Source organism: Amblyomma maculatum, chromosome 1 (assembly GCF_055883805.1).
Source record: "Amblyomma maculatum isolate TAMU_Amacu chromosome 1, ASM5588380v1, whole genome shotgun sequence".
NCBI lineage: Eukaryota > Metazoa > Arthropoda > Arachnida > Ixodida > Ixodidae > Amblyomma > Amblyomma maculatum.
Window position 1 is genome coordinate 428,049,436 of NC_139344.1, and position 25,597 is coordinate 428,075,032.

General features: G+C 47.5%; 1 protein-coding gene across 1 annotated transcript in view; it reads left to right on the forward strand.

Annotated features, from left to right (window-relative positions):
• The window catches only part of nompB (intraflagellar transport protein 88-like protein nompB), an 83,097-nt gene extending 57,500 nt beyond the window's left edge, over positions 1-25,597 (forward strand). The window contains exons 20-25 of the mRNA XM_084587387.1: positions 9,410-9,525; positions 15,743-15,861; positions 16,723-16,829; positions 17,643-17,721; positions 18,427-18,552; positions 25,393-25,597. Of these exons, the coding sequence (XP_084443513.1) occupies positions 9,410-9,525; positions 15,743-15,861; positions 16,723-16,829; positions 17,643-17,721; positions 18,427-18,552; positions 25,393-25,517 (672 nt within the window). The 3' untranslated portion in view covers positions 25,518-25,597. The remainder of the gene's footprint in view (positions 1-9,409; positions 9,526-15,742; positions 15,862-16,722; positions 16,830-17,642; positions 17,722-18,426; positions 18,553-25,392) is intronic.

Sequence of the window (25,597 nt, forward strand, 5' to 3'; positions counted from 1 at the left end):
TTTGCAAAAATACAACTGAGGAACTTTCATTTTGTCTTCACTGAGATTGTTATTTTAATTTTTACGTTATTTCCATGACAACCACCGCGTCGCCTGCCCCTCCTGGGCCATGGGCCCATACTTTTCGCTCTAATACGCGGAATGAAACGTGACCAAATATTTTATTCCATTGTTCATTTCGTTTTCGCTGGTCCGCTTTGAATTTCATTGGAGTACACATTGAAATATGCTTTAAAAGAGCCGTGAACAGATTTTACCCAGACGGCACACGACGCCTGATGGACGTCCCAATTCGGCGGCCGAGTTAATTGATCACTTCTGTTCAATACTTCGTTGTGTTAATGAAAGTACAGCTGAAAACAGGAAAGTTAAATACCTGTTGCATAATCTCTTGTCTGTTTTACTCTTTCAAAACAAAAGCATTAAGCACTAGTATGTAACTGAAATTTCCATGACGCATGCTTGCTGAGCTTTGCATGAATGTTATTAGCAATTTTTTTCTGCCAACAGGGAGCCTGCGTGCAATTTCCGGGAACGACTGAATATCTATCTCCGAGTTCCGTCGGATGTCCGTGGGACGTGTTCCGGAGTCGATAGTCCGACGGACGTCCGCAGTGCGTATGTCGAACATAAACAGATTTCCGTCGGACATCCGAACCTCGGAAAAAGGAGTCCGTCGGTCCTCGGTCGTGCATCAATGGTCGTCTGGATACTGAGGCGAGCAGACGTGGCGTTCTTTCCGCAAGCTGCTGCAGCGCTGTTGAGGACAAGAATCACGGTACAACAATCACGGAAAAACTGCTCCGCCTGACAACAGTCGAAAGCCCTGGTCTTGGAGTAATGACGGTTTTTCTGTTCTACTTACATCCTTTTGGAATATGTAATGCCGATAAGCAATTTTCAACTTTAGTAGAGAAGAAAGGAATCGTCTTTTTGCGCTAACTGATATCGTTCACTTTCAAACTGAAAGACCACGTAGAATTTACTACGCGCGGAGAGAAGTGGTAGAAATCGAGTAGTAAGCACAGCTCGAGGAGGGGCCACGCCTACGGGCTTATTTACTTTTGGCAAGATTTTCTGCTTTTCATTTACAACGGTAGGTCGTCAAGCCGAGTTTCTGAAACGAGCGATACCTCCGTGTCACCGGCCACCTAAATTCGCCGCCTCTCAAGGCTACTCAAGACTGCCCATACGCTTGAACTACGGCAGCTAGGAAAGGAGGGGAAAAAGTAAAGGAAAATCAAAAGCTCATGCAGAAGTAGCACAAGTTTCGGAGCGTCTGCTGTCACCCCCCCCCCCCCCCCACAAAAAAAAAATAATGCAGATGGCAAGGATATGCGCCACTCCCCCATTTTCTCTCCACCCGGTCATCAGAGAGGCGAGGAAAAATGTTCAGAAAGAATAAGCATGCTGAGAGTGCAAGAACGACCAGGATGGCAATACGTAGTCGTGACATAGGTTTTACGTCGCCCTTGTTGTCGCGTGACCCTCTCCGTTTTGCGTCGATACTTTGGGCTATACAAAATCCTTCGCCGCGTCGGGCCACTGGACTATGAAGTCATTCCAGACGGAACGTCAGCATCACAACGGCGACGCGCACGCCCAGAAATTGTACATGTTGTACGACTGAAGCCATATTACGCGCGTTAAAGAATCTGTGGTGTTTAAACTTTTCAGTGTTTATGTTTAAGATTCTTTGTTTTGGAACATCTAGGCGATGGTTTTTTAGGGGGGGGGGGGGGGGGGTAATGCCGCGAAACCTTCAAAACAGTATTTGTTGTTCTTTAACAGCCGCCGGCATAGAGGCTTATCACTCTGATTCTGGACCTCGTATCAGTTCCGTAATCTTTGTTTGTTAATGCTCGATGTCGCGAGTCACACCTTTATCAGTTTTGTTGTAGCGCAAGATGCACTGAGATCTGTCTCGAAGGTTCCGGCCACTCGGGTGTCTTTCCACAATGTTCCAGCCCATGCTGGTAGCTGTTTGCGACGTTATCCAGAGTGTTCTGTGCAGCCTTTAAATTGAGCGTTGCCGAGTGTGACGGGCATTCTTTGTCCGACGACCGACGAGCACGTTTGCTATCACCGCCGCCGAGTTGCTTAGTTCTTTTGCGGGCGCAAGTCAGCCCCAAATAAAGAGTTTCTTTAGTGCAATCATCGACCCTTCGTTTGTGTCGTCGACCTGGTCACCCCTACGTGACATCTGGTGGAGGTGCTGCCTTTGATCCTTCAAGCGAAGACCCAAGCCGTGTTCCTGTCGCCCTGGAAGACCAGCCTACAGGTCACCGAGCCAACCGCCGACTTCAAGGCCTACAACCCAAACACGGTCTGCTGCCTGACCCCATTCGATCTCGGAAGGCATCGACGCTGACAATGGCCCAGCCTACAGCACCGGTTGTTTTCGTCCAACTCCGAGAGCCCTTCTGCTTCCATGGACGACCGGATGAAGATGCTGGAGACTGGATGGACCTTTTCGACCGTGTGGCAGAATTCAACGGCTGGAACGAAGCTGCGAAACTCAGGCAGGTCTACTTTGTTCTTCAAGGACAGGCCCGAGTTTGGTTCGAAAATCATGAGGCAGCTATGAAGGATTGGGACATTTTCAAGGAAGCGCTTTTGACTGCCTTTTCAAGCGTCGTCCGAAAGGAAAGAGCCCAGGCCCTCCTTCAGTGAAGACTTCAACTTCCTAACGAGCCTGTCCTGGCGTACGTTGAAGAGATGAAGCGCCTCTTTCGCCGCGCCGACCCTAACATGACTGAAGGTGAGAGAGTCAAATTTTTAATGCGAGGCGTCAAAGAATCGCTTTTTGCAAATCTTGTCCGAAATCCGCCAAAAACCGTGGCGGAATTTGAAACGGAAGCGTCTGCCATCGAGAAGACGTTGTACACCCGGATGCGCCACTGCGAGCGACCACTCCAGCCAGACTACTCAAGCCACTACCCCAGATCAAGTGGAGAGAACCTTCGGGACCTCATCCGGGAGATCGTGCGAGAGGAACTCCGCCGAATGCTACCATCATCGCAACAACCCCAGGTGGCGACGCTCGCGGACGTGGTCCGTGAAGAAGTTCAGCAGGGCTGGGCGTTCCTACAGCGACTAACTCCGACGGCTCCAGAGCATGAATCAGCAGCGATGGGCTATGCAGCTGCATTATGTCGTCCTGCACCCCGACGCGACCTCCCAAGCCCTCGTCGCTACCATCCTGCTTCCGAAAGCCGCTCCTTGGTCCCCGCCCGCCAAGCCTACCAGGGACCCCCAAGCCCCAGAAAGTGCGACGCCTGGAGGACAGCTAACAACCGACCGCTCTGCTTTCATTGTGGTGAGGCAGGACACATCCTCCGTCACTGTCCGTACAGGCGGATCGGCCTCCGTGGTTTCGCTGTCGACGCCCCACGACCCCGTCCTGGCGAGCGACCACAGGAAATCGACTTCCTGCGCAGCGGAGAGCACTCGTCGCCAAGGCATCTGTCACGCTCCCCGTCACCGTACAATGCCCGATTTGCGTCGCCGGGCCGCGGTTACGTGCAAGGACGGTCTCCTAGCCCCCGTAGGGGAAACTAAAGGCAGCAACCTTTGGAGGTGAGGTTGCTCAACGGCGAAAAGACGAAGATCCTCCGCCGCCGACGACCACTAACGACGACGCAACCATTTCATCGCCGCTCCACACGACGACATCGACGACGACACGACCAGAGTGCAAGCAGACACCGCCGCCCAGCGGAGTAACAACGGTATGCCCCGGCCATGACCTGAAGAAACGACGGAGACGAGATCGGACACTAAGGCCCACGTGCAATGCGAGGACGCGAACAAGTGACCTTGAAGTTGATATCGGCGGTCGTAGAGTCACTGCCCTTGTAGACACTGGAGCTGACTATTCAGTCATCAGTGGACCGTTAGCCTCCCATCTCAGGAAAGTTACAACCGCTTGGGATGGCCCGCTGATTCGCACCGCAGGTGGCAACCTGATTACTCCATCGGGACGATGTACTGCAAGAATAACCGTAAATGGGCGTACTTGCGCTACCAGCTTTGTGGTCTTGCAACCGTGTTCCCGCGACGTGATTTTAGGCATGGACTTCCTAAATGAAAATAGGGCTATCATCGACCTCCGATCAAAGCTCGTCAAGCTCTCTGCAGACAAAGCCATACCTGCTACAACGACTTCGACGCAACACGTCGCTCTAAACGTCCTCGACGGAGAATTGACCGTGCCGCCCCGATCAAGCGTCGCCGTCAGCGTAGGTAGCACAGACATCGAAGCCGCTGAAGGCATCGTCGAAGGAAATATCCATTTGCTCTTGGAACGAGGTATCGGCATCGCAAGAGGCATCGCGAAATTCCGGAGAGGACAAGTTCAGGTGCTGGTAACAAACTTCACTGAAGAATACCGGCATCTCAACAAGGGCACGACCATCGCTTTTCTCGACGAATTAGCGGACCTCGAAGACGTATTCGCCCTCCACGACCAACCACTGGAAGACGCACAGGACCAATTCCGTCAGCCCACATTTGACATCAACCCAGTATTGACCCACAGCAGGAAAAACCAGATTCGCAGTCTTCTTCGAAACTACAGGGAGTGCTTCTCGTCATCATCGAAGGTACGACAAACACCACTGGCCAAGCACCGCATTATAACGGACGAACATGACCGACCTCTGCGCCAAAGCCCTTATCGTGTATCGCCGCGAGAACGGCAGGCCATTCGCGATCAAGTTGATGAGATGCTGCGTGATGACATAATCCAGCCATCAAACAGCCCCTGGGCGGCACCAGTCGTTTTGGTCAAGAAGAAAGACAGCACGCTTCGCTTCTGCGTTGATAACCGCCGCTTGAATAGCATAACGAAGAAGGATGTCTACCCGCTTCCCCGCATCGACGACACGCTCGACCGGCTCAGCAATGCAATGTACTTCTCATCGATGGACCTGAAGAGCGGACACTGGCAAATTGAGGTCGACGAAAGAGAACGCGAGAAAACCGCATTCATCACACCGGACGGCCTTTATGAGTTCAAGGTGATGCCATTTGGCCTCTGCTCCGGTACCAGCCACGTTTCAACGAGTAATGCACACAGTCCTGGCAGGCTTGAAGTGGCAAATTTGTTTGGTATTTTTGGACGACGTTGTTGTCTTCTCGTCAAATTGTGAAGACCACCTAAAAAGACTGCAGACAGTGCTGGAAGCCATCAAGTCATCGGGACTAACGCTAAAAGCAGAGAAGTGCTACTTCGCCTACGAAGAACTGCGGTTCCTAGGTCACATCGTTAGTAAGGATGGTGTTGGCCCAGATCCGGAGAAAACAGCTGCAATCGCACAATTCCCACCGCCTGTCGACAAGAAAGCTGTGCGCCAATTCCTTGGGTTGTGCGCTTATTATCGACGATTTGTCAGAAACTTTTCGCGCATCGCCGAACCGTTGACGCAGCTTACAAAGGCTGACATACCTTTTAAATGGGAAGCGCCGCAAGGGGAAGCCTTCGACGAACTTAAGCGCCGCCTGCAATGCCCTCCTGTACTTGGCCACTTTGATGAAAACGCCGAGACCGAAATTCACACCGACGCGAGCAGTGTGGGCCTAGGAGCCGTTCTCGTCCAGAAGAGTGCCGGATAGGAGAAAGTAATCGCCTACGCTAGCAGGTCCCTCACAAAAGCCGAAGTCGATTACTCGAGGACCGAGAAAGAGTGCCTCGCAATCATCTGGGCCACTTCTAAGTTTCGTCCATACCTATACGGCCGACCATTCAAGGTGGTAAGCGACCATCACGGGCTCTGCTGGCTGGCTAATTTGAAAGATCCTTCCGGCCGCCTTGCCAGATGGAGCCTACGACTTCAAGAATTTGTCATGACTGTAGTCTATAAGTCGGGCCGGAAGCATTCCGACGCAGACTGCTTATCCCGCGCTCCCGTCGATGCTCCCCCGAAGGACGATGACGACGACGCCTTTTTGGGACCGGTAAGCGCCAGCAGTTTCGCAGAACAACAGCGATCAGACCCTGAGCTGAAAGCGCTAGCCGATTACTTGGAAGGAAAGACCGCTTCCCCTCCTGGTGTGTTCAGGCGACAAATATCATCCTTCGCGTTAAGCAATGGCCTCCTTGTGAAGAAGAACTTCGCACCCAACAAGACCGCGCAGCTTTTCGTAGTGCCTAAAACCTTTTGGCAAAAAATTCTGCAGGCGTTGCACGATGAGCCCACAGCAGGCCACCTCGGATTTGCGCGCACATTGCGTCGAATCCAGGAGAAGTACTACTGGCCGCGACTGCCTGCCGAAGTTGCCCACTACGTGAAGACGTGTCGTGAGTGCCAACGACGCAAGACGCCGCCGATCAGACCAGCAGGACTACTAAAGCCGATTCCGCCCCCAATCCTGCCCTTTCAACAAATTGGGATGGATCTCCTCGGCCCCTTTCCATCTTCGTCTATGGGTAACAAGTGGATCATCGTGGCCACTGACTACCTTACCCGTTACGCCGAAGCAAGAGCACTACCAAATGGTACCGCGGCAGAACGCGCCAAATGTTTTGTCGAACAAATTCTCTTGCGACATGGCGCCCCAGAAGTGCTCATCACGGACAGAGGAACGGCGTTTACGGCAGAGTTGACGCAAGCCATCCTGGAATACAGTCATACAAGCCATCGACGAACAACTGCGTACCATCCCCAGACCAATGGCCTTACGGAGCGCCTGAATAAAACTATCGCGGACATGATCGCCATGTACGTCGACGCTGAACACAAGACCTGGGACGCCATCTTGCCGTACGTGATCTTCGCGTATAACACGGCAGTCCAGGAGACGACCAGAGCGACCCCGTTTAAGCTTGTGTACGGCAGGGAGCCCACGACGACGCTCGACGCAATGCTACCGCACGTAACCAGCGAAGACAACCTTGACGTCGCCGCATACCTGCAGCGTGCAGAGGAAGCCCGACGACTCGCACGGCTGCATATTAAAGACCAACAGCGCACCGACAGCCGACGATACAATTTACGACGACGCCACGCAGAGTACAATCCAGGAGACCAAGTGTGGGTTTGGACACCAATTCGCCGTCGCGGATTAAGTGAAAAGTTGTTGCGTCGATACTTTGGGCCATACAGAATCCTTCGCCGCGTCGGGCCACTGGACTATGAAGTCATTCCCGACGCAACGTCAGCATCAAAGCGGCGACGCGCACGCCCAGAAATTTTACATGTTGTACGACTGAAGCCATATTACGCGCGTTAAAGAATCCGTGGTGTTTAAACTTTGCAGTGTTTATGTTTAAGTTTCTTTGTTTTGGAACATCTAGGCGATGGTTTTTTATGGGGGGGGGGGTAATGCCGCGAAACCTTCAAAACAGTATTTGTTGTTCTTTAACAGCCGCCGGCATACAGGCTTATCACTCTGATTCTGGACCGCGTATCAGTTCCGTAATATTTGTTTGTTAATGCTCGATGTCGCGAGTCACACCTTTATCAGTTTTGTTGTAGCGCAAAATGCACCGAGATCTGTCTCGAAGGTTCCGGCCACTCTGGTGTCTTTCCACAATGTTCCAGCCCGTGCTGGGAGCTGTTTGCGACGTTATCTAGAGTGTTCTGTGCAGCCTTTAAATTGAGCGTTGCCGAGTGTGACGGGCATTCTTTGTCCGACGACCGACGAGCACGTTTGCTATCGCCGCCACCGAGTTGCTTAGTTCTTTTGCGGGCGCAAGTCAGCCCCAAATAAAGTTTCTTTAGTGCAATCATCGACCCTTCATTTGTGTTATCGACCTGGTCACCCCTACGTGACAATATGGCTTACTACTTACAGCACTATATTTTGCTGCAGGAAGGAAAACCGTAATCAAGTGTGTAACCTCTTCTCAGCGGCGTGCGGAAATGAGAACAGAAATCGATTACGAGAGGACTCAAAAATATATCGGCGGGTTCGTTATTCGAATTAGCCTGTCAGTGGACACTTGTGCCGGATTGTTCATTTGAAGCAAGCGCGTATTCGCCCGTATTTCGGCATTGTAGTCCTTTATACGGCACTCTGGACTCGGATGTCGACGGTCGTGCGTTCATGTTGAAAAAGTGTAAGAGTTTAAATATATACTACCGTCTTCGAAAAGTCTACTAAGTCTATACTGCTTGGACAATCTTGTGGCTGTGACTAGTCTCTTAAGAGCTGAGTTTTACTGCAGAGGCTGTCCTCTTGGCTTGAATTCGATTTAAGGCAGGCTATAAAACGTTTTGTTTGTTATTCCTGGTCATTCTTTCAAAATGTAATATGTAAGAATAAAAGCATTTTAAACTTCCCAAAATGGCAGCAGAAAAATGAGCATTGTTATAGGAGTTCGGCCGACTTCGCACTGCCGACGGACCTCACGTTATCAGCATCGGTGCTCAAACGCAGATGAATCAAAAACGCTACGGACGCAACCAGGCTAACGTAGCGGCGAGCCATTACACGGGTTTCCCGAAAAGCAGGTCTTTCGTCCAATTATATGCTTGCTTAGACGCTCAGGTATTCTCATGGTACGCTGTGCGCATGACTGTGCGATACGGTATGCTCACTGCTAAGGAATGGAATGTACCCTTATAGCGGCTACTGAGAACGTTGCGGCAAATTCCTAATACGTTATTTGAATGAAAAGCGAAGAGATGGGAGCTGGAGCAGGACACGGCGGACAAGAAAGCCAATAAAAGAAATGGATTAAATCAATAGGCCGGTTTCTTAACCATCTTGTTTCCGTTCTCCAATGATTGTATGGTTACGCCGCGCGAGGTTATTGTTCTGTTGCTGGAATACACGTAGGGTGACGTAGTGCGAGCATGCGTGACGGACATGAGGAACTAACGAGTCTGGTACGCCTGAATTTTCATTCCCATAGCCTGTGCACTATCCTTGACCGCAGTCCCCTCTTCTCCTCTTTTCCCCGAGCACTTCTACTGACCGATGCAAACCACTGGTAGGCTTGTTGCATATAGCAGTGATACTTTCGTATTTCTAGACAAATATACAAGACCTTCACATTCCTATATAGAAAAAACAAATGAAACAAAAGTCTCGTTCTACAAGAAAAATAAGTTTTAATTCACTCTCGAAATAATTGAAAAGGCAGATGTGGATTCAAAGCCGTCCATGCGACGTAGGTGTCCCTGAGTGTCTCTGACCACCCGCACTCTCTCTAAACGATGTACACATGTGGTTTTAATATTCCAAAACGACACGGGCTGCGAGGGATGCTGTAGTTAAGGGCTCCGGAATAATTTTGCGCATCCGAGGTTCTTGACGTGCACTGACGTCGCACATCACATTTGCATCTTGCCGCTTGGCTCAATTGAAACGCTGCCGCCGCGGCCAGGATAGAGATGTATATATGCCGTATCACGTGATTTGTGTCACACGCACGTCGAGATTTATTCGTTAATTCGCACAGTCCTACAGGTACTTTCCATCGAATATAGAGATCATCGACTGGCTGGGAGCCTACTACATCGAATCGCAGCTGTACGAGAAGGCCATAAAGTACTTCGAGAAGGCAGCCATTCTTCAGTGAGTATGTGCTGTGGGGTACGACAACCTTCAGAAACCTTGGAAGATTAATGGTCTTCAAAATAGGGTTCTAAGAGTGATTGAAGGGTATTATGGTAGACCATAACATTTGTCTACTGCACCGTTATTCATCAAGCATGAAATGTCAAAAGCCAATCAATTTATTATTTCCACTTGTTAAAACACATACATCGGAACAGGCTACATGCATCAATACCAGATCATAGCCTAGCGAGACATGAACTTCGAACCCACAAGAAACTTGCCCCTAAAGTTCGAACAAACTACGGCAAACAAACACTAACCTACCAGGTTCCCACTGTTCTTAACAGGCCCAATCTTAATGTTGACCTCTCTGTTAGAAGCAACTCACTCAAGCGTAGCATTAAAGCATACCTAATTGCAAGCAATATTGAATTTTCTCCAATCTAACATTTCAAGATTTCGGTATGTTGACCTTAACACTTTGGTTGAATTTTATTGGTTGGATCAAATGAATATATCGCCTATGTTAGCAGCTTATGACTGGATGGCCAATTATAATTCTATTGTATATGTCTGTAATACGGTTTATTTTGTTTCTGTTGTGTAGTTCTTTTTCTGCTGTGGTTTCACGTGTGTAACAATCTTTTTGCGGCATATGTGTTTAATATTTGTGTTAGTATATGCCTAGATTGATAATGCATTTTTACACTGGTCTGTCAAACTTTGCTTGGGTGCCGAGGCCTCGTCAGATTTTTTTAATCTTTTGCCTCGGTTGCCCCTTACTGTAGAAAAAAAAATTAAAAAAGTTCTACCGACGCGGTTTCAGCATGGCTTCAGCTTTCCGATCACAAGGCAGTCGCACAATATATGCAGAAAGAATTTGTCTTATAAAATATTTTTGGAGGTTTCATTTGAACGATGGTGTAGGTCTCAAACTTTCCAAAGTGTGCCTCTTACGAAATAAAGAAGCGCCAACACAAACGAAGACAATACAGTGACTCGGACAAGCGCATATTGACAACTGACTGTCACTGTAACGTTCTTGTCTTCGTGTTGGCCCTTCTTTATTTTTTAGACGTGCGTCAGCTATCGCAGCGAAAAGTTCTACTTGCGCTCGTCTTGCTTCATAGAACACAACCTATGGCCCGATGGCAACTATGACGTCATCATACCCTTGGTGTGGTAGATTGAGATTGGCGTTAGAATGAGATAGAAACGTGCCCTGCATATCGTAAGGAGCGCATCCTCTGATCTGTCTCTCTATCCATGCAAGCAAATAGCTCTCCTTATACACCCTCTGTTCCTGGAGAAGATCAAGTTCATGTTGCTATAAGGCTAATAACTCAGTCTCTGCCTCACCCTCAGCTTCTAACTCCAGCCTCTGATCTGTGAAGGGAATAACAAATGTTAAGCCGCCTCCCCCCCCCCCCCCTTCCCCCTCCCCGTAGGCATGGCAAGCGTACGCGTGGCTTGCGACTATGCCGGAGCCGTGCGGAAGACAGGAAAAAAATCTTTTCCATTCCTCGTGGCGACGAGAGCGGCAAAACATTTTGTGATATTGGTTCGTCATTGATGCTAGTAGGCACCCTTTATTAAGCGATATCTTATACAACGCGTTCAGCCGAAAAGCGGTCGGAGTCGTACTAGTAGTAGTTGTCGGCACCGCATCTCAGAAATAATTGAGAACTGCGTAAGAAAAATCGTACGACAATTTGCGGGCCTAGTGATGTTGATTGGTATGTGGTACGCCATGTCGTGTTAAATAAATCAATGATTGATTAAATAAAAAAATGGAGAAAAATGGGCTTCAAAGGTGTCAGAACGAAATGCCAATGCTTGATGATGTTAACTAAAATTTCTAGCTTCCATTTGATGAATTCTTTAAAAAATTTGAAAAAAAAAGAAAGTGAGCTGCAAAGGTGTTAGAATGCTCAGGATGAAAATCCAATGCTGGCTGATGCTAACCAAGAAACATGTGAGCATTATTGATTTAATGAAAATAATATTAATAAAACAAAAAGGTGCAATAAAGGCGTCCAAATTCTCAGAATGAAAAGCCAAAGCTTGATGATGCTTATTATGAAAATTAAGTCTGTGCGATTCATCGGTTAATCAATATAATTGCAAATTAAATATTGGATAAAGAGTACAAATGCGTCAAAATGCTCAGAATGGAAAGCCAATGTATGCTTATGCTAATTATGGTTGTCTGGAAAAAAAGGTTTTAGAGTATAAATATATATATATGAAAAAACGTTCCTGTGTATGAAACCGTAACCTCCGCAACCGGCTCCGGCGGCGCGGCGTTGAAACGCTATTTCATCATTCGTTTAACAGAAGAGTCCCCCGGTGTTGCTGTTGTTGTTGTGGCTGTAGGAAGAAGGAAAAGAAAATGCACGGACCTGCTACTGGCTCTGTAGCTGAGCCACCTCCGCTGCCTCGTGTGGACAGAAGGGAAAATAAAGAAGAAAGAAAGAGAATAGGGAGATAAAGACGCGCGCCGCAACAACAGCTGTCGTCCACCACCTAAGCGGTGGCGGGTGCAATGACGGCCTACAACAGATAAAACTTCGGTGGCTGGAATTAACTGGTTTATGTGTGCACTGAGCGCGGTTTCATGAGTACGCGCTACGCACGAAAGAGAGCGGCGTGTCGTCTGCTACCGCTGACCTTGGACCCCTAGAGGGGGCGCTCGTGTAGTTGTTGCTGAAAAAAAAAAAAAGGAGGTTAAAGTAGCAAACCGCTGGGATGGAAAGAGGAAGCCACGGAGCTGGTGGAATAAGGAAATCAGGGAAGCCATTGAACAACGACTGGCAACTTCAAGGGAACACCGAGAGGCAAAGAAAGCACGGGTATCTCAGGAGGAAACAGACCGAAAATGGGAATCATATCGACAAAAGAAACGATGTACAGGCCCTCGTCCAAAGCAAAATAAATAAGGCAGTCCACCGATCGCTGGATGGCTGACATACACGATGCCACTAGAGGCGGACCAAGAAAGTTCTGGAGCCATATGAGCTGGCTAGGTAAAAAGGATCAAAGAAGGCAGGACCGGATTCAAGATAACGAGGGAAATTGGTAAAGGGAGATAACGTAGTTAACTGCATTACATCAGTTGTAGCCGACTCATTTAAGAGCGACGTTAGAGTAATCGCCAATCGGGAAGAAATACAAGATAGCAGAATACAAAGCAGCTTAGAACTGACCAATATAAACTGGAAAAAGGCAGAAAAAAATGTTCCTAAAAACACATCTACAGGAATAGATGGAATTCCGATCAAGCTGATTAATGAACTTGGTCCAAGAAGTAAGTAAACGTTGTTGAAAGCTTTGGAAACAGTCATGAGTAGTAAGCGAATTCCGGATAGCTGGCGGCAGAGTAAAATGAATTTGATTTATAAAGGAAAAGGAGAAATGATGCACATAAAATCCTACAGACCGATTACCATAACAGCTGTTATGTGCAGGTTGGCCATGCAGGCGGTGAAATTAAAGATGCAAGCATGAGTAGAAAGTAACAAGATACTCGGAGAACGTCAGAACGGCTTTAGAAATGATAGGCGCTTATATGATAGCCGGTTCGTGCTTACCCAATGCATCGAAATATCTAGAGTGGAAAATACACCTTTGTATTTGGCCTTCCTGGACATAAACAGGCGTACGACGACGTAAACAGGGAACTCCTGTGAAACTTAATAAAAGAAGAGGGTATTGGTCATGAGATAACGGAGTTCCTACAGGAAATATACCGGGATAACAAAGTAGAAATTGCGTGGGAAGGGATAAGAAGTACGGAAGCTGTCATGGTATGCAAATGATTAAGACAATGGTTGTCCTCTATCACCACTGCTCTTCATGCTTTATATAATAAATATGAAACGGAGGATACAAGAAAGTAACCTTGGTTTCAACCTGTCATATAGATTAGGCGGAAAGGCGGTAGAGCAGTGCCTCTCCGGTTTAATGTATACAGACGATATTGTGCTGCTAACAGAGAGTCAGGAGGAATTGCAAACTGTGGTTAAGGGGACCCTCTAGGCTTCAGTTTTAGCGCAGTTAAGTCGGGTCTGATGATTTCCAACGGCTCAACTGATCAGGGTCTTAAAATACAAGGCCATGAAATACCCAGAGTAGCAGAGTATAAATATCTCAGGATATGGGCAAACGAAGGATTGGCTTACATTGGAAAGCATGAGCAATCACTGAAGGCCAAAGGGCAAAGAAATACCGGGAAAATGAAGCATAGGGCATTGTGGGGATACAAAAGGTGTGAGGTGTTGAGGTGTATTTGGAAAGTAATTATGATGCCCGGGCTTACTTTCGGAAATGCGGTTTTGTGCCTAAAATCTGAGGTACAGTCGACATTAGAAATAAATCAGAGAGCCGTCGGACGATTAGCACTGGGTGCGCATGGCAAAACCACAAATGAGGCTGCACAGGGAGATATGGGCTGGGAATCTTTCTAAGTACGGGATGCTCAGAGTAAACTATTATATGAGGAACGCCTGAGGAAATTGAACAGTAACAGATGGGCAGCTAAAGTATTTAAATGCATGTACTTAAAAAGCGTTGACTCACAGTGGAGGACAAAAACTAGGACACTAACTAGTAAATATGCTATTAACAAGGACGGAGAAATAAAGAGCATTAAGCAACAGGTGAAAAACACAGAAGGTAAAAGTTGGATAAATTCGATGAAATAGAAACAGAATGTGGAACTATACCGAAAGTGGAAAATGCAGATCAGGAAGGAAGATTTCTTTGATAACTCAAGAGGCAGTGCCTTACTTTTTGAAGCTAGATCAGGGTGCCTTAGAACACGCAGCTAAAAAAGAAATTTAACAATGAAGATGAAACATGTGCAGTATGTGGTGAATCCGCAGGAAGAATTAACCATATTATACTCGAATATAATGGTATCCATCAGGATGTGCATTGATGCAGGCGCAGTCACTCTTCCTGAAGCTCTGGGGTTTAGAGATGCCTGGGGAATGAACTTGCCGTGGAAGCTAACAAAAAATGATTGGAAAATTGGTGGCTAAAAAGCAGAAAAGTGACATAGTGTTAGTACTGTAGAAGCAAAAATTCAATAAATAGAACGGTGGCGTAGTTAACCAACATAAAATATATATTAAGATATAGGGGGAAATAATGAGCATTATAGCAACTGCTACCACCCCGTTTAAAAGGGGACGCTCCTATATTCCATCCATCCATCCTGCCTTTATTAACTTAGATGAGTTTTACCGTAACTACCTGGAGTTTGGTTACCGTGAAAGGCAGAGGGTATGTTAGGAGGGTTCACCAATCGGAGGTCGGTTACCTTTGAAAGGTAAGGGCCTGGCGACAGCTTAGCAATGCATACCCGGAGAGGAGTTTTCTCCGGAACCACCTGTAATCAGTGAACTTTACTGCGGACGAAGTGAAATATGACCAGTGCGAATATTTTTGCTTCCACATAACTGCAACGCAAAAAAAAAAGGACGGACACAAAGGAAGGCAGAAAAAACAACCCGCACGGCACGCGCTATAGTTATGTGGAAGCTAAACAACCAACTTGCCAAAAAAGGTCATTTTACATGAGAATATATTTGACTTCATCGTTTTTACTTTTTTATATTTTGAGCTTTTGTTTTTTATTTTTTAATTGCCTTTATACCTGTTAAAACTTTTAATGGTCCGAGCTCCTTTTCATTTTTAATCCTAGTTCTTTTTTTTTTTTGAAAGCACAAATACAATGGGCAAAAAAGGCGAGTGTGGCGAATGAGTTGTAGGAAGGTGACTATCAAGGGAAAGATGCGAATAGGTATGGTTTGCGAGAAAGGAGGAGAGGGAAAATGGGATATAGCAGTGCCGTCTCCGAAAAACGCCGCCCGTGGCGAAGGTTAGCGATGGTGGCGCCGCTCACCTGGACCGGCTGACTGGAGAGCAGCTCTAATCGTAGAGAGAAAGGCGCACGTGGGGTAATCTGTGATCTCGGAGGCCATGATGTGTGAACTGAGTAGTAAGTGTGAAAAACTAAAATATTTATATATGCTCAAATAAAAACTACTCAACAGTTGTTGATGGATTTCGCTTTGTACACTGCTCGCTATCCTGTGCGTTATTTGTTTTAACTGATGCACGGGCACAATAGTGTCATGCATCTTAAGTGGCGCCGGTGAGCCGCTTAAAGCGGCTGCATTCAGTGCCTGTAAGAGGGGACTTCAGAGGAAGGTTGCTGTGCATGCAGGCCCACCCAGGTGAAGTGGCCCCTCCTGGTGGCCAGCTGTCACCACAAGAGCGGCAACTACCAACAGGCGCTCAACACGTACCGGAGCCTGCACCGAAAGTTTCCCGAGAACGTGGAGTGTACGTGCTTGTTGGCTGGTTTTAAGAGCACAGCGATTCTATGGCAACGTCTCATTGCGCAGCGAATATACGCCGCTCCTGTGTACCAAGATAGGCTGAACGCACCCTAGTGGGCTTCTAATGCCCAATCACGCTCCGGACGTAGCCAAATGGAATGCTAGAAAGTAAGGAATTCTTCGCTGAGACAGACAATCATCAAACACACCGAAATATAGAAAAGTAAACACCTTATCAAATTTCCCAAGAGAACAATCAACCGGAACCTCACGGTATGTAGTTTGCACCCCAGTGACATCTTCACCGCTAATGCGACTGGATGAGAAACGGAATAGTGCGGATGCCATTTCATGATATGACATGAGAATATATATGTAATAGCAGAGGGAGACCGATGGGGACTCAGAGCGTCCATTTTGTCTTTCTTCGCTGATCACGTTTTGCGGGGCGTTGTAGGTAATATTGGTGTCAAAGCTGGTACAATACCACTAGCGACAGAAGTTACAAGCGTACGGAGTACCTTTAATGATACTAACTTTATATCAGAATACAGTTGCGATGTTAATGCAATAACTGGCCTACATGCCAAAAAACCTACAGCTTTTACAGGCTGGCTAGCGACTCCTGGCCTTTTCGTTACGTGCGGTAGAGTAAGCAAGTTCTGCCTTGTACATAGAAAGAAATCTTGCACAAACACAATTTTTGGCTTCTAGCAAAACCGGCGAACTTATCAGCAACGTACAGCTGCCCGTTTGCTGAACTCTTCACCTGCTGTTCTTTTTTTTTGTTATTTGGCTGCTTCACTCTTCAGCTGCTGTTTGTTTTTTTTTGGCTTCTGAAAACAAGTGTGTTGTTGGTCTGCAGGCCTGCGGTTCCTTGTGCGGCTGACCAGTGATCTGGGCCTGAGCGAATCCGCAGAGTACGCTACCAAGCTGAAGAAGGCTGAGAAGGCCAAGGAGATGAAAGAGCAGGTGGGATGCTATATATGCAGTGAGCAGAATGGAACGACGCGCTTGTTAATCGAAATACTTTTCAAATGGGCTACTGCCCGTGGTACCCTTGAAGTTACATCTGTAATCCCTCGGCAGTCTTGGTGTGGACGCGCCACATTTCGCAGACTAATCAGAAGACGATATTTGTTCGAAAGACGCAACGTGTGGTTCGCAGCTTTACTCTGTTGGTTTTAATTGTTCTAACACGCAGTGTGGCTTTACTTCCTACTCGTGGGATTAGATACACCTTCGATCAATCCCGAGTTTTTTGTGCGCCGTTCATGGGCTTTTTAAAATCAGTTCATAGAAGGAAAACTCCGGCATGCATCCGGCATGCATAAATGTATTACATTTGCTATGACAGCGCTGTGCTACATTAGTCATGTCGAGGACTCTTGTCAGGTCCAGTCTTTGCCAAAAGTGTAGAGCCCAAAGGGTCTGCTTCTGAACAACTTCGTGCGGCTTGTAATGCATTTCCAGTGTTCGGAATCTCTTCATGGTAAGATTTTTGTCTTGCCGTGTCCATTGGGAGGGACCTCCACTAATGCTAAATGAGTGCCACTACACGGCTCAGAAGCAAGCCCCTCCCTGGGCTCTACACTTTTGAAAAAGGCTGTAACTCATGCCGTTTGCCCTCTGTCCTTTCCTGAGTAGGTGTAATAAAGAATAATGAAAGGTGCGCTGAAGGATAAGATAACACGAAGCTTGATGCTGTTAACAGCGTTTGCTTTTTTAGGCTGCTACGTAACCCACGTTCGAAAAGATGAGCAGCGGTGTTTCCTTGCCTTGCAGAGAAGCAGCAGTAGCGGTAGCCGGAGCGGAAGCCACCGAGGCAGCGGTCGTCTGTCCAGAGACGGCTCTGCCAGCAGCAGTAAGAACAAATCAGCTGCAGCTCTCTCTTTCTTCGTGAAACTATTAGGAAGCCATTCGTTCAAATGGTGAATTATAGAAGAGTGAGAGACGAGCACTTGGTCAGTGGTATCTACTAAGGGTAGAACCACTGGCTAGAACCTTTGTTTAGCGGTGCCTAGTATCGCGTAATAACGGCATTCAGATGAACGACGTAAGGATGCTTGAAATATGCTTATGGTGGAAAGAGAAAAGCTACTGCCTGACTGGAGACATCAAAAGCGACGACTCAGTATGGCCGCAGGTCTGGTTTGGATTTTAATTCGTGGTTCCGCAGCTGGTACGCTGAAGAACTGAGATCATTTCTGCAAGTGTTTGAAATGCTGTCGGCGTGATTACATATTTTGTCTGTATTAATGTTGGCGCCTTAAACTTGATATACCTCTTCATAATCTTGCGTAAGCCGAGGAATGGTTTTGCTCCTTCTTGAACCAGGTTAATTGAGATCCATCCGTGTTTGCATTTTTCCTTTATATTGTGCTGAAAGGTAATGCATTGTATCTTGCATGACTCATTTTGATAGTATTGATATTGATAGTTGACAGTGCGTGCTATTAATATAGCAGGGAATGAGAAAGCACCCGCCTACAGGTTCATCGCTTCCACTTCTACGCAGCGATTGGATTGGAGCGGTGATTTATCATGCATTTCTTTCCACTTGTCGCAGGCACCAGCATACAGTCGGAGCATGCTACCACCAAGAGTCGAGCGTCCGCAAGCAGCGGCCGGAGCAGGCCCCAGATACCGCTGGTCGAGGCCGAGGAGACGTACCAGGCGTCACACAGGGAGATTGGTACGGTGGAGTGACTGAATTGCAACGTTTATGGTGGCCAGTTCGAGCCATGCTATTCGAGCAGGGACTGAAGCTTTGATAGATAAATTTGACGATGCGTGTGTCTTTAGGAGAAAGTCTGCGCTGTAGAACACGGCTCGTCTATGCGCGTGGAGACACAACTGACTGGCTGCTGCAGGTGGCGCGAAAAGGCGATAATGGCAGGATAAATAAGTGTGCAAAAACAAACTTGGTAAAACCTTATCTCCGCCTTTAGTGGCATGACGAGACAGTGTGAACAGCTCTCGTCAGCTGACTCTCCTTGTGTATATACTCTCATTTATATGCATTTTGTTACTCGCATAATGAATAACCCTCTATCCACCGCGGTGGCGCAGTTGTTAAGGCGCTCGAATGCTGTGCCCGATGATGCGGAGTTGGATTCCGGTTGCGGCGGCCGCTTTTCGGTGGAGGAGAAATGGAAGGCGCCCGTGTGCTGTTTCTTTTCGATGGCAGGTAAAGGTCCCCAGGTAGTCAAAGTTTCCGGAGCCCGCTGCTATGGATTCTCTCATTGCCTGAGTCGCTTTGGAACCTCATAAAACAAACGAAACCAATAGTTTAATTATTTAGACCTACATTTCGCACTTAGTCAGCAACATATATACCACCCGAAATAGGCATAAAAGCCCTCTGTAAACAAGCTTTGCAAACGGAGCTGCGTATGCTGGGAGTAGCGTGTCAAACGGAGGATGCAAGGAATTTCGAGGGTTAAGTTGCTATCGAGAAGCCCGTGTTGGCAGCGCCTGCCAGCTCAGCCATATCAAACGGTCTCATGATGACATCAGACAACCCACCGACCAATGAGTGTGTGATCATGCCAGCCACTGTCACCTGGCACATGTATTGATTTTTCGCTGACAACGACGGCACCGGCTTTTCTGGTAAACTGGTGTTTGACTATAGAGACTTTTAGTTCAGCGCTACCGCTTAAAGACGCATCCAGACGACGGATCAAGAACCTGTTTTGGTCCGTGGACCAAGCGTCACGTGACGTTCCGCTTCCGGTTTATGAGGTCCGCGGGCCGCAGTGGGTGATAAATGGCTGGGCATTTTGTAGCGAAAGCTACACTGCGCTAGGTTTTCAAGCCGCCGGTGTGGCACCAAGGCACCGTTTGCGCCGTTGCCTAGCAACTGTCACGTGCATAAACCGAGAGCTGGGCTGGTACTTGGAGGAGAAATGAAGAAGAAAAACAAGAAAGAAAAGAGGAAGAAGAAGAAAGATAATTTGGCAGTTGATAGAGACGAACGACAACATCGAGTTGCTAGGACAGAAGGTTCGTTCGAACATTGTGACGGCGGCACATTAAACCCAGGTGTCCGCAGAAAAATTTCATGCAACACTCACAGCTTTCGCTCTATCACTAGGTTCAGTTCAGTTTAGTTCAGTTCAGTTCAGTCGTTCAGTCATGTCCGACTCTTCGTGACCCTATGGACCATATCACGCCACGCTTTGCGGTCTCTCACTATCTTCCTAACATCACATAACTTCATCCGCAGCGCCTCGAGGATGCCATCTAACCATCGCGTTTGCTGCCTACCCTTTCTCCGGTGACCCGCAACCTTTCCCAACATCAAATCTTTCTCCAGCGACTCCTCTCTTCTCATCGGATGATCAAAGTAGCTGAGTTTAACTTTAGAATTTGACCCTCCAATGAGCCGTCAGGGTTTATGGTCGACAATATTGACTGATTTGATCTTCTGGCAGGTTCAACTAGGTTCAACGCATGCTTAAACCACCACAATGTTTTCTCGGGCCGCAGACCACGAACCTGGCAGCGTCTGTGAACGGAGGAGGCGTGTTTGCGCCTAATTAGAGCACATCAGGTAGTTCACATCAGCAAAGTGCACTTTGAGCACGCTATTAAGAGCACCAAGTAACATCGATAGTGTCTAGAGGGGCATACAACGGCGTTTTTATACAAACTTCGAGCGCCTCCCGACGGTAGGACCTTGCAGCACTGCTGCCCCGTTGCGTCCCGCATGAGTCTTTTCAGCGACGTGTTTAGGGAAAAATCTCGACAAAGATCGGCTACAGCTACATTATGAAAGTAGAGAAGTTCCCAAACGAACACGTATGTACCCCACAGAATGCCGCGAGCGCGGTGTACGACGGCTGTCCGCTCACTACTCCCTACGCGTCGCTAGGCCTAGATTGTTTCGTATCGAAGTCACAGCGAATGGAGCCTGTATTTCACCAGCGCTGCACTAAATGGTCTGCCCAATAATAATAAAAAAAGCTCTACCCACTGTCCCTTACAAAAAAAAAAAAAAAGATATGTTCACTTCGGCGAGGCCTTAGTAGAGGAGCTAGCGTATACAAGACCGGCAGGTGAGCCGGCGCTGCACCGGCGGCAGCGCCTATGCAGCTGCAAGTAAAAACTTGTTTTCACACTATAACATTATAACCTCACGAAGTGGTCAATTCGAATACGCCCTTGTGCCAGGCCTAATTATATATACTCGAGAGAAACTACGCACGCTGCAGAAGGGATATCCGTCGCTGCCGTACCGTTAATGACAGCTTGTGGGAGGCGCGTTTGTAGGGACTGTGCATCGGACGATGCTTGAGCGCGCTATTGACACCCAAGTCGGAAGCAACTCAACACATGGGGCTATAAGCACCAAATATGTTTGTAAGTGAAGCTTCGCTTTGCGTCAATCGCCCAAGGGGCAACGGTTGCAAGTGTAACTGCTATTCGCATAATTGCGGTTAAGTTGGCGAGCCTCGGCCGCTTATGTTGATGTGGTCCTGATCAGGAGCGCTTTCAAACGTAGATACGTTGCTAGTGTTCTAAGAGAGTCCATGTGGACGAAGCACTGTATCTGAATACTGCCCAAATGCACACCCAGCTTGCTATTGTAAAATAATGCTTTAAAAAATGGGAGGCAGTGTGCTACGAGCGTTTCACGAAACTACGAGACCAATAGTGTATCCATTCGGACCGCCCTGTGGCTTTGAGCGGCCGTGGTCCGGCCTGTCGGCTGCTATTGTGGCCAGCCGTGTGGATGCTGTCGCGGGCCCGACGGTGCGCGGTCGACACCACGTCACCGGTTTCGCGGCCCAGTCCGCGGTCCGTCATCTGCATACAAATTTAATTACCGCTACCGCGCGAGCGTCAGTGCGCATGCGCAGTTCACCCCAAGGGCAACAGATGGCGTCACGTTCCTGTCAAATTCCGGCGGACTCCGCACGTGGCAGCGGTAAACTAAAAGTCTCTGTGTTAAAAATATAACGCGGTAATCTACGCAATGCTGCACATGAAGGACTCAATGGGTACTGAGAACAGAAGCTCGCGGCGCATAGGACGGATATGACAGCTTTAACATCGCGCTACTATGTCGCCTTGTGGACCCGCACCAGTATGTCGAGGCAATTTTGACGCGTGCATTTCATGCTTGTAGGGGTGCTGGTTACGAGTCGCTCGACAGTGGCCGCTGTATATATTGCCTTTTTTGCAAGCGTTACTTTATAAGAGCCCGCACTTCGCTTTTCAATCTTCCATGGTGAGCCGAAATATGCGTCTTACCTATCGCCACCATCCTCCTAAGCTTTCGTGTCGTCCATCACGTTTCGCTATATGGTATTTTAGACCTTCTGTCTGCGGACCCTATTCCTCATGGAATGAACCAAAAGGAGGTAACCACCTCACAACTAAGAAATAAGTCATCTTTGATCTTCTTCTCTCGCTAGCGCATACTGTCACAGAAATCACAGTCACAACGCCAAGGCTGTCATGTCAGGCAATGCTGTAGTTCTGACGACGCTCGCGCAGTCTGGAAAAAGACACGGACAAAACAGAGTTCGGGACAAGCCAAAACCGAAAATTTCTTTGGTTTCGAGCAGAATAATATCAGAATTATCTGCATTAACAAACACGTTATTTTTTTGTTTTGACAGCGCTGATTTCAAAAATGATACCATCTGGCAGCATATTGAGAAGAAACAACTATACAACACCGAAATGCGCCGTGCGTGAGAACGATGTCATATGTGTGAATGCGTAAACGAAAGCAAGGGACTATGAAACCCGCCTACAGGGCACAGTGGATGGGTTGGGGAGGGCGTTGCTTCTTGCCGGTGAACGATACTGCATGGTCGCAACTTAAAAAGTGAAGGAGCATACTAGTGCTTCCAAGTTCTCTGTCAGCAGAGGGCGTGTGTGACACCAATGAAAAATACGCATTGCGGCTTGTTGAATTGGGGAGACCGTACGGCACACTGAAATGTTTGGGCTCTACCGAGCTCTTCTTTTGGACAACTGTAATTTTTGTATACCGCAATCAGGGCCACGAAGATTTGAAGATCATATCCTTTCTGACCTTGATCGCATCGAAACAGCCATAAAAAAGTGATTAGTTAACTGTGCCTAAATTATGACGTGCCAATACAACGAAGTCGTCTATGATGTTTGTCGCATACATGGGCTCCGAATTCTTTTGTCCCCACCCGGAGTGCCTGAAACCCGCGGAATTAACATTACACAACCGATGCAGTTGCTACGACTGGAATTAAAACATTGAACTTTCGTTATATACTTTAATGACTGGGAACAAGAGTAAAAGGCCTTTTACATGCATACAGTCTTCTAAGAAGTCGCCAAAGCGCCAAACAGCAACAACAAAACTCCAGGGATGCTCGTCATATTGTATTATAGCGCTAAGGCGCTAGCGAGCTTAGTTTTAGCACTTGCTCAAGATAAGATAATTCGGAAGCAGCTGCAATACCAATCGCCTAATCAACCATGCAAACGTTCTGGATCTTTATACAGTGTATAAAGTATGGTTATGTCGCCTTTGACTCATCCAGGAGCTCCCTGTATGCGCATGCCTAGTGCAGCGGAAACAGAGCTGACGCATGCGGGGGCGATGAACTCTTACTTAGCCTTACAGTTTACAGTTCACGGGATGTTAGGATGATTGCGAGATGTGTTTAAGAGTGGCGTTGGAAGCAAATTTGCGCGGAGGACAGCGAACTCAAGTACCCTTTAACTGAAAGTTACCCTCGATCAATGGAGTGTATAAAATAGAAAATCAGATTAAAGCGACAGCTGCATTGGCCTTCGGAGGCAGAAGCACATTCGGCGCATGTCACTATATCTGTAACGAATCTGAAATGCGTAACAAGGACATTAAATCTTCTTCAGGTTACCACACGTATCGCTGGGTATGCTTTCAGTTGACCTGCTTATAAGGTTAACTAGGTGGTTTGTATGGCTACTGTATTCATGACAAAGAAACTGTGGGATTGTTTTTTTGGGCCTTGATGGTACTTAGAACTGCGAGTCGACTGATCGGAATAATATATAAGAGAAATGCGCAACAACTTAAACAGGACACAGGAAGAAACACACATAACAGAAACACAACGTGAACTGTTGTGTGTGTTTCTTCCTGTGTCCTGTGTAAGTTGTTGCGCTTTTTTTTTTATATACTATGCAGAACCAACTAGCCCGACAACACGCTCTTCGGATCGGAATGTATGCAGGCTTTCAGGCACGCGATCTTACACCAATAGCTAGCGCTAAAATGTCTTCATTCATCAAAGCTAGCTTCATTTACAAGCAGTCCACTATCATTTTCCTTAACGCTGCGCTATCTCGTTTGTCTTGCTTATTGTGAATGTGCCTGACTTTACCATGACGGCGAGAAACAAACATGAGTGTGCGGCTTATTGGATTAAAATTGCACTAACAATATTCCCAAACTGTACGAAGCTCTGAGCGTTTGGCTACTTAGATATCAGTGGAGCTCTTTATGGGGGGACCCTCACCTCTCGCATCTTTCATAACATAGAGAAAAGAAAGTAAAGCTGAGCGGTGTGATGTGAACTAATTGCTGGAAAGCATTGACACAAAAATAGACGGTGTTTCGTTTTCCTTATGGTGATCGTGCCGTAATGTGTATCCAAATTTAGTGGTATGCTTATCATACCAATAACTGATTAGCCTTTTAAGCACATAAAGAAGTGAATTCATAGCACTGCCTCATAAGCCCCTTTACCGCCTCCCGTTTAGACACTAGCTGGGTTAACATGTGCCCTCATGTCTTAGGCTTCCAGGAACAAGAGGGTGAACAGCGATGCCCAGTGGCACATTTCACCTCTAAATGCTTCGCCGCAGTGTCCCAAGATAATCGCAGAAATATAGACACTTTACACAGTGCCGTAGATCCTGCGCAACGCTGTCAACGTGTGTGTAATGTTGGTAATAGCCCGTAGAAGATAGAGTGGCTCTTTCTAGAAATATACACCCTGGAGCTCAAATAAGATGCAAAGGAGAAAGAAGCAAGGTGCTGTGCTCCAAGCTTTTTTGTGCAATGCTTGTTTCCAACTGCTACTAGTTTACGAGGGCTGCTTGGATGCAGTGACTGATTAGGCTAGGGTATACTTTATAAAACATTCCACGTGGGAAAAAATGAGAAGACATCACCAGGCAGCATCTCTGCATGCCCACGGAGGTATCTACGTGCGAAGCGTAGGTACTGTATTACGATTGTACGAACAGAGTAAGCCACCTACAATAAGGGCGCTTCGTCATGCGCAAATCTGTAGCGCTCCTCACGGTTAAGGAGGAAAAAAATATAGGTGCACCGGGTAAGGAAAGTGCCCACGTTTCAGAAAAATTTTCATACGATGCTTACATTGTTGCCACGCAGAAGTCGCCTGAGGTTAGATGCTGTACTAGAGATAAAATTGTAAATCGGGATGTGCCCTTAGTGGGCAATATGCCGCGTTATACATAACTGCTGTGGTGAAGACGGGCGCAGTATATGAAAGACGCGTACTTGGCTTCCACTATGCAGATGCCTCGTACGAGGATCCCCTGGGACCCTTGGAGGAGAGGCCCCGAACCGCAGCGAGGGCGAGGAACCAGGGCGACGATGATTTCGACAACGAGGAGCTCGGCGACGACCTTCTGCCGGAGTAAACCGCCTGTTCCGATGCCTCAGAGGGAGGAATCGTCCAATACTCACGGGCGCAATAAAAAGCGTTTACTTATGGTCATAA